General features: G+C 39.0%; 1 protein-coding gene across 1 annotated transcript; it reads right to left on the reverse strand.

The window, feature by feature from the left end:
• Positions 1-1666: 1666 nt before the first annotated feature.
• fgf3 (fibroblast growth factor 3) lies at positions 1667-5260 on the reverse strand. The gene is made up of 3 exons (XM_053513682.1): positions 4751-5260; positions 3438-3541; positions 1667-2892 (listed from the first exon to the last, which is right to left on the reverse strand). Exons 1-3 carry the CDS (start codon positions 5013-5015, stop codon positions 2464-2466), a joined length of 798 nt encoding a protein of 265 aa, XP_053369657.1. The 5' UTR covers positions 5016-5260; the 3' UTR covers positions 1667-2463.
• Between the last annotated feature and the right edge of the window lie 4812 nt (positions 5261-10072).

Consider the following 10072-nt stretch of genomic DNA (forward strand, 5'->3'; position numbering starts at 1 on the left):
TAGAAAATCTGGATACTAACCTGCTTCTGGGTTTAGAGCAAAATTCAAGTATATAAATGAAGTATAGGTACTTCATTTATTTTTTTAGTTCTTCACCCGATGATACACGTGCTAGACCTTTTTCCCTAAGTCGCGTTAATGAGCTCGCTGTTTAACATGGCGGCAGAGCCGTTATTACGGAGCTAAGGTCAGCTGAAAGCGTCACCTCTGGACCTTAGCTTAGCCCTGAATGCCACTGAACTAATAACACTCAATAGCAACGTGTGCCTCAATAGATATGAAGAGCATGAACCAATGAGCACAGCAGAGCGTGTTTTTCCAACTAGTTGCGTTTTAGCGTGTTTTTATGTGGGTGTGTAAAGTTCTAAAAACTAGTTTTCAAATATTACCAAATTGTTTAAATGTTATAATTTATTTTTCGTTGATATAGGCTATATATAATTTCGAAACTTAATATGACAAAAATATTGAAAACTGAAAAAAAAAATGTTTTTGAACGGATTATTGAGATTTCATAAAATGTATTTTTATGTCAAATATCAAAAAATATTTTTTATACAATCGTAATATACACGATACCTGATACGCGATAACACTTTTAGAAAACTGTGATAGCCATTTTCTTTCCAAGCAAGAATAGTTTCTACCACTCCAGACGGACTTGCGTTAACACATTAGGTGTTATGTAGCCTATGTAATTCCTTAATCGTGTTAATTTATTAATTTATGGAGACTTTTGGAATCGTGTATATTAGAACTGTATGAAATATGTTTTTAGATATTTGACATAAATAAATAAATCATTTTATGAAATTCAGAATTTTTTTTTTGGTCCACTTATTTTCCTACATGCCTTTTAAGTAATATTAGATTTTAGCATTCATGTCAAACTATAACAATGTGTAACCGTTTCTATGGAAAATTGTCATGTTCCCTCGAGATTTGCCTTGTTTTCCACATTGCCAGCTTTAGCTGTTTTTGAAAAACGACTAAAGAATGTCTCAGACAGCACAGCTTCCCAGGTTCCCCTTGAGATAAGCCATTGTCAACCTTCAGAAAGCTTTCAAAAGTGTAGTATAACATTTCACTTTTCTCGTATAGATTTCAAAAGCTGCAAGGCTCTCCAGCCTCGTCAACCAAGATTACCACCTTCAATTGAACCAAAAGTACAATTTGAATTGCAATTTATAAAGTTGTTCAGACAATTTATCCCCTTTTAAAAACTTTTTTTTTCTGGCAGATGAGGTTTCTTACTGTAGAAGGAGGTGAAAGGGGTTGTCCCATGAGAGAGTACCTTTCATAGATAGTGTCTGTTTAGAGACCTCTGTACCTGTGTGATTACTTTTACAGGTGGATTGAAAAGAAATTAACTCTGTCCTCGAAACAAAATGCACCAGACATTCAAAAAGTTGGAGTTAAAATCTATTGCCTATACTATTCAGAAATATATAGGTTAGATAGGCAATTATCATTAAGTTTAAAATTAATTTAACCTCATAATTTTAAGCCACTATGTAATTGTAAAGTTTGCCAAAAAATCAAAGGTTTCTATTCAGTTTTAATTATAATAATAACATTTTCTTTGCAAACAATAAAGATATTTCTATTTTTAATTGAAAACCTTAATGCAACATTTGTAAATATCTATATTTCCGTATAATTTATTGGTGACATTCCTCCACATGTTTATCTTTCAGTGTTGAACAGCACATCTTTACTTTACGCTGCCACATATTACAGTGTTTGATACATAAGAAAATTCATTCACAACTTTACAAGTGACCAATAATTTCATTTGTAGCCACATGATTTTTTTTTTTTTTTTTTGGATATTAGCCCAGAGAATCTGTGTTCACAATTCTACTCATGTGAGCACAAATAATGTCATTTTCTTCTAATGGTAATGAGAATTATTAGGCTATTATTAAACTGTAGAAACTATGTCATCAATAACTTAACACATGGACAAAATAAATATGCATAACATTAGTAATATACAAAGTACTTCTCATTGCAGTTTAAGAACAGTAGACTATCACATGTACATTTTGTAAAAATCCCTCTGTTTAGCATGTACCTTTGTCTCCTACTATACAAGTTAATGTGATAAAAAGTGCTTTTCTGGACACCTTATCTCTAAAGTCCAACAATATAACACATCTTCGGCACTTTTATCCAAATTCCCTACTTTTATCTTTTAAAATATTATTTGTTTAAGAATGGGGAAAAATGTTGAAAGTGACTATACATCTTTCTACAATACCATACATATTCACATATCTGAAAATATCCAGCAGTATTCAGTTTTGGTCATATAAATGCATTTGGAGTGTCCTTACATATCAAATGCAAGACTCTTGAGGAATAATATATAAAGGAGAAAATTCTTCTCTTAATATAAGGAAAAGATCTTTATATCTAAAATGATAGCATATCGCCATGAAAGGTCTTCTTTGAAATTGTCTATTCCAGTTGTCCATCTGAAGTCTCTTTCTTGTGGCCAGATTTGCCTCTATTACCCCTTCTGCCATGGCGTTTGGGTTCCTTGTGCCTCCGACTCCTTCGTTCAGCACGACCTGTGTGGGATCTTTGATACCTTGTCTCGTCTTGTCTGCTCTCCAGGAGACGTGAGACCATCTCATGGTCCTTGTTGCCCAAAACACGGGGCAGGAAGAGAGAAGCTTTGTCTGTGCTCTTCGTCTTAAAGCCCCTCCTGGGCCGACCTTTTCCATTAATAGACACGTACCACTGCTTCTTGACAAAGGCTCGATGCTTGTTGCCCCGTCCACTGGATCCTGAGTGCTGAGTCGTCGAGTGGTGCCGTGAAGCATAGGTATTGTAGCCTAACTCGTGAATGCGCTCCAGAAATTCACACTCCTTGTTAAAGACTTCCTGAAAGGGCATGGAATAAGCATCTGTTAGACTTTTGGAAAGGTCATAAACTGAATGTTTGATCACTAAGTTGTGAAATCTTTTTATTCATTTCATGGAATAAATATCAGCCATAAAATTGATTTAATCAATGCTAATTTATATGTTTTTTTATTTATTAAGTAATGAATGACTTTTATTGGACCACAGTGTAATGTCCAAATTTTGTCTAAATGATGATATGTTTGCCATTAAATTACAAAACCTGTCTTATAATCTCTTTTTAAAACATGAGAAATTGAGAGATCAGGGACCAGAATTTAGAATACCTTCTCACATTTTGAATAGCCTGCACAAACTGCATATGTCAATCTCATTCCATTCTATTTTAAGGCTTTAAAATATGTTACGTTCACCTTTATAGGGTAACATGTGGGCATGCTGGTTATCCATGAAAACACCACCATGTGGCGATGGAATCAAATTGCTTATGTGTCATCTGAGCCTATGAGTAGCTTTGCATCTCAAGATCTATATCTTTTTTTCCGGGGTGATGTAACCCTTACCGAGGCATATAGGCGACCTTTCTCATTCATGGCTAAATATCTTCCAGAAAACAGGCCCTTGATGGCTACCACTCCAACATCCACCGCAGTGATCTCTAAAATACCTGGAAAGATGGGGGAAAAAAGTATTTACACACAATTACTATTAATATAGGCCAGAAATGTTTTTCAAATTCCCCACTCCCATGTAGCGTGTTGAATAGTCATTTGCAATTTACCCTCTGTTTATACTGCTGAAAAATTTATTGAAATTGGATACCGAATTCTTATGTTGGCGACCCCTGAGAGTAAAGTGCAAACATCTCTCTCTCTCTCTCTCTCTCTCTCTCTCCCTCTCCCATTCTCTGACTTAAGGGACGGTTGGAACTTAATGACTCGTTATATTATGAGTACTTTAAATGATTTGTTAATTATGAGCCTGAAAATTATGCAGTGTATTACCAAGAAGAGGAAACAAAATGTGATTTTGATTTTCATGACCCTTAGACAGCCCTCAAACCATGCGCACCTTTCCCATACAATTTAACCCTCTTTTCCTTTTTTCGCTTTCTCAATTAAAAGCTTTGCGTGTTTTACCATGATCACAGACGTATCTGTTTATGTTTTGTGCTTGCTAGTCGCGCTGATTGAGTTACAACCCACAGAGCAACTCCCGACAAAACCAATCCAGTGACAAACACACTGACAGATTAGATAGCCCGACACGGAGCGCCGCTTTAAGTGCATGTTTATTCAGTGATTAATGGCTGCTCTTCATTCCAGACCCACTGAATAATCATCCCATTTACTGGATAAACACATCCGTTCTCTGTCATTATGTGAAACTGTCTGCTAAATCCCATTTTCATATGGAAATGCGCGTCCATGCAGTGTTTGCGCTCGACTAATTGAGAGACCCGCGTCTGACAAATGACTGTGAGGATAACCAAAAGAAACACTGATCATTAGGAACAAACAAATTAATATGACAAAGTGCCATTAACGTTATACCGAAACACTTGGGGAAGTTAGTCAATTAAATATTCAAACAAATAAATAAATTGATAGATCTTTAACTGAATATCAGTATGAATATGTTGCGACAAATTTAATTTAGCGTTTTTCGCATCTTCAAAATTTAGTAAGCGTACAGAAATATATTTATATATTTATAAATATACCCCGGGTTTTAAGTCTGGGAATTCTTAATGAATGTAATTTTTCGAGCTGATATGAGACTTCAAAACTGTCACTGTACATTTCGCATAACCAATGGGAAAGCATGTTTAAAATTCTTACATTTGCCAAAAATACATTAAAGGCTGTGTACTTACTCAGAGGATTGTCCTCTTCTAGAGATCCGTCTATTTTTCCGTTTGGATGTATCTGTAGGTGATATTTAGTAGCGCAGTAGAGTTTCCTGCGCCGCGGCGCGCCTCCGAGGTGCTCGTAAACGCCACCGCGACCTCCGGCGTCGCGCCGGTGTCGCGGGTCACACGGTTGCGCCCCGGCGCACGGCTGCGCCCTCGAGCCCGCCGAGCCCCGCGCGCCGCTGAAGAACAACACGCTGAGCAACACCACGAGCTGAATTATAAGCATTGTGACATGGTAGGACACTGGCAAAACCTCGCTGGATCGCAGACAGTCTTGATTCGGCGTCCCATCAAAGATGCAGCATCATGATTCGTCCGCGCGTCGCGACGCCCGTAGCGCAGCTAGCCGCTCCGCGGAAACACGCGAAAAGTTTACGCGTGCCACTGTGCCCTCTTTAATCTGCCGTAATCTGGTCTTGGAATGGCCGTGGCCATTTATTAGAGCCGGCGTGGTGACAGCAGCGTGGGCTCCTCTCCGCGGTGGTCATAGGTCCTTTCTATCCTCTCTCTCTCTCTCTTTCTCTCTCTCTCTCTCTCCAAACAGGCTGCTGGAGCTAATCTTGTCGACAAGGAGGAGGAGGAGAAAAAAAGAGCCAGTGGATTTCACAGGGAGGCCTATCGTGAGATTTCCACTGATCGGTGTGTGTGTGTGTGTGTGTGTGTGTGTGCGTGCGCGCGCGCGCACAGAAATAAAGCGAACTCACCGCAACAATAGCCCCAGGCCCGACCAATTGATACAAAGGGAAAGGGGAGGCAAAGGTATCAGTCTTGTGTGAACCGAGAGGGTTTGCAGAGTAAAGGATAAAGTTACACAGCATTACACACAGTGCGAAAAAAAGAGGGGAAAAACACGCATCACGATTTTGTCTTTTAGAAGAAGCCAAAAATTACAGCTGCATCCGAAAATCATGCGTTGTGGTGATACGCATCATACGCATCATCCTCGGGCGGCAACCACTATCAAAAATCAATTTTACCACTCTTAGCTCGACTGAACAGTAATGTGACCATGCACACATGTATACATGTGGCTTCCAGGACTTCATATTTGAAACAGATGCATGAGAAATTAGCGACACGAATCTGGGAAAATAAAAAAATACCAGTTTTAAACAATTGGGTTGTAAAAACAATGTTTTATCATGTTGATTATGTATCAGTCTTGTTTTATGTTATATGCATGTGAATGTTCTTATACGCATTTTTAGACATAATTCTTTACTATCAGATTTTTCAGATTTCTTTAAATAAAATTAACTGTAAGTAAGAGCGACGGTGTATTGCGCAGCTCACTCCCACGCAGAAATAACGGCTCAGTCTTTCGGTCATGTCTAACATGTTGTGGTCACGATGTCCGACTTGATCTCCTTTTGCCATAACACTCTAAAAAAAATGCATTCCTCCATTGAGCATCGTGTCGGATATTCTTACACATAAAAGGCCCAGGCGGGAAGGGGGGTTAGGATGCTTTTACTGGAGAGAATCGACCGATCGAGACCTTTTTTGTCCTTCATGACAGTCCAGAGAGGATCAGAGCAAAGAGCAGGCGGGTATCCTTGCCATGTGAGGAAAGAACATCCGGCAGCGTATATAGTCCAGACTTGCTGTCTATAGTCCCACCAACTGATGAAAAACTCACGTTTTAAAATTTTATTTATTTTAGCTTAGAGAAATTCTTTGATGTATATGTAGCCTATATATTTCAACTGGCTACATTCAAATCATATTCGAATTCATGACTCAAAACTCCTTCAGCTGTTAGCAGCACTGAAGGCTGGAGCTGGAGAAGTGGGTGGAAGCGCGACGCACAAATGGCTCCTGCCTAAATTGCTTCCATCTTGGTCACATTATGGTTACCATTCTCGTAATTAGCACCATCATCTACAAATGTGCTTGCCCTTTGGCGTAACACCGGCGTTTGCTATAGAGAACATGCATGCTTTAAAACCTCCAGGGAGTACGCACTTAATTGGTCTTTCCCCGTCCATACATCACTGTTTGGACACACGAGTATTTTTTTTTTTTAATAAAACCACTAGTTGTTATTGAAAGCGTATAGACACACACACACAGCCGGGTATCGACCCACCAGGGTACATGATCGTGTGTGTGTGTGTGTGTGTGTGTGTGAAAGAGAGACGCTGCTGTGATGTGGTCTAATCCTGACAGAAGGCGGGACTTCAGATGTGGTCGGCCTGTTTCTTTCTAGAAGCATTTTAATTACGAGCCCACAGCCGCCCACCAAGTCTCGCAGTAATAATCAGGAGCTGTCTGATTTTGCGCGGGCACTTTTTTTTCATGTACACCATTACGTTTGATTCTATAAGCAAATTAAATCCTCAGAGCTGCTCTTCTAAGGTGGTTTAAGTAAACATATAGAACAGGGGGTAAAAAAAAAACTGCTATGGGCCTACGCTGCTGTCTGAATGCGTATTCAGTCCCTGAATTGTCACTGAAGAGGACAAGAGATGCGATAACGTTAATTGCGCACTTCCTCCCAATTAGAGGGTCTTCACAAACTCAATCTCCAGTTTATCTGGCTTGCTTAAACGAGGAGTAATTGCAGATTTGCTTCTTCAATGATTTGTTTAAGCTTCACTGCGTTTGTTTCCAAGCTTATATATAATGTGGAATAATTCAATTGTAAAATAAATGCAGTAAAAATAAACATGGACTTTTTATCTATATAAAATATTTAGATAATATGTACTGTGTGCCTGTGTGCTTTTATGAAAACAAAAATGAATGTTTCCATGTCACTAATGCGCATTTAGCATGCATTGTTTATGTAGAAAGATGCATGTTTTATGTTTGTGTGATTTTATATATTTAATTCTTTAATCATAACACCAGTCAAGGTCTATTTATGCATCTTAAACTATTTAAAGACACCCCTTTCTACATGTTCCAAGTGTATCTGTGTAACTAAGAACAGTAAAGTTAAAGTCTAAAGTCTAAGTTAAAATCTATCTATCTATCTATCTATCTATCTATCTATCTAAAAAGTACAAAATGTCTTTAACACTAAAACTCTGGGTGTGTGTGGGTGTGTATGCGTAAGTGTGTGTTATATAGATGTATTCATTGAAGGAGACACTTCAAAGCATCTGTCAAATGTCATAAAATTTGAATATATATAATGTATTTATATAACATAATTTTACATCTATATCAGATGCTTTGATGTGTCTCTTTTAATAAATACATAAAACATAAAAAAATTAAATAAAAAAATATATTTTTTTATTTTTATATTATTTTTTAAAATCTGCCTTCAAGAAAGTCGTCGGAAAAGTTAGGTCTACAGAGCCCTTCCTAATTGCCCTTCAAATTCTCCAAAAGCTTGTACACAAAGGCACCCCTTTTGACCTCATACCAAAGGTCAACAGTCACTATTTCTTGCTCCAGCAGAAAAGGAGGCACCAATAATCCGATGAAAACCTCAGAAACTTTTCTGTTTTACCTTTAATCATGGTATGATTTTTTTGCTTTTAGTGATGTGAGGGCCAGGCCTCAAGCTTCTCCCACTTTCCCAGACTCCCCTGCCTCTCGTCCGCACGACAAATCGCTGCTCAGGCCCTTTTGTTCGGCGGGTGCTTTGATCTCACCTGCCTGTCAGCGCGTGAGAGGGGAAAAATGGAGTACAGTTGGAACGCACTGCAAACAAATTGGCCAAGCACTCTATTCCCGTAGACTGGCCTCATTAGTCCAGGTCGAGCCAGGAGAAATGTTAACCCTTTTTGGCTGTACCATGTACACACAACCTTTATGTGCCCAATCTATCTATCTATCTATCTATCTATCTATCTATCTATCTATCTATCTATCTATCTATCTTACCTTTTGTTCACAGGAACATACAAGTTAGTATATTGTTAGCTTTTAACATATAAAAATATTTTCCATTATTGACATTATTGCACTGCCAAAGAATACTCATCACCATATCAGCACCATTAACGTGCTCATTTAGCAGAAAGGTGTTAATGTCATAGAGAATCTTACACTTTGGCCTTACTGCCTCATTGCCAGTTTTCCACTTTGTAGACTATGATGTCAAATGCACTGGACTCATTTACCATCTGTGGTAAGGTCACGCCCAATTTCTCTGTGGCCGCCAAAGGACACTTTTTATTTGCTTTGAACTGATTCAGATACAGCACCTTTAACAGATTTCAGAGACCTCGAGCTCATCTCACACATGACACACACGTTTCATAAATCTTGATGGCAGAACAGTGTGTGATCTGTCTTCGTCGGCCAGCAGCACTTCAACAAGTTAACCCACCTCTCTCTCCCTCTCTCTCTCTCTCTCTCTCTCTCTCTTCCTCTCTCTCCCACACTTCTTGAAACCAGATAGGGCTTTCTTATACCTGTGCAACCCTTTGATTCTTTCCTGCAGGTCTCAAATACCTTTTGGGAGGACAGTGGAGTGCTCTGCACCTTCCAACAGTAAAATGATTGTGGTGGCCTGTAACTGTATAAGCCATCAATGGCTGACACACTGAATGCTCAGGGTGCACAGGGGAGTTGGTACTAAGGAATGAAAAGTGGCTACAGGACAGCAAGAGCAGTCAATACCAGCAAATGTTCTAACAGCTGTACTGAGTACATTGGTTCAAACAAAATTTTGAATTGTATTTTGAAAGTTTTCATTATATTGCCAACCAATAAGAAATCTATTTATTAATAATTTGCTCTGTATGTCATTAGGATTATTCCTTCTTAAAATGAGATTCATTATAGTGGCATATAGCTGCTTCATTTATCATTCAGTGAATTTTTCATACGGTTCCATCTCAGCACTTTTCTTTTTAGCAGAGCTCTGGGTGATGGGCGCTGGAGGAGGGCCGTGCTGTCACTGCTCTCCCGACAGTGACGAAGCAGCTGTCAGTGACTCATTTGAAACTCAATGTCACCTAATTTCCCTTTAATATAAGGGCATTGACGCAGGGGATGGAGATCCCAGCAGGGGCCGCTGCATTTGAAAGGTACATGTTGATAGTGTAAAAGATGGATGGCTGAGGAGTGTTTGCTGCAAGCTGTATTGTTCCCCTGACTCCTTTTGAAAACATCATGGTGACATTTATACGGACCCTCTCTGGGCTTTTACTGTGAGATCCCCTTTGTCTTTTCTGCGCCTCTCTGAACATGCTCGCACATGCACACACCCTCCATGCTAGCAGTAAATGAATTGCTCAGTGCACCGGAATGGACAATGAAGTGACGCTGTGGTTTCCTCGTACAGGTGTAACACAGTCGGCTGATGCAACATTATGGGGG

This window comes from Clarias gariepinus, chromosome 15 (genome assembly GCF_024256425.1).
Source record: "Clarias gariepinus isolate MV-2021 ecotype Netherlands chromosome 15, CGAR_prim_01v2, whole genome shotgun sequence".
NCBI classification, from domain to species: domain Eukaryota; kingdom Metazoa; phylum Chordata; class Actinopteri; order Siluriformes; family Clariidae; genus Clarias; species Clarias gariepinus.

What these genes read in the sequence shown, in the direction of transcription:
- fgf3 (XM_053513682.1), bottom strand. Translation starts at nt 5,015, where the DNA reads ATGCTTATAATTCAGCTCGTGGTGTTGCTCAGCGTGTTGTTCTTCAGC. An exon ending in AGAAGAGGACAATCCTCTGA is followed by an intron (nt 3,542 to 4,750) that starts GTAAGTACACAG and finishes CCATCTTTCCAG; the next exon opens with GTATTTTAGAGATCACTGCG. An exon ending in AAGGTCGCCTATATGCCTCG is followed by an intron (nt 2,893 to 3,437) that starts GTAAGGGTTACA and finishes ATGCCCTTTCAG; the next exon opens with GAAGTCTTTAACAAGGAGTG.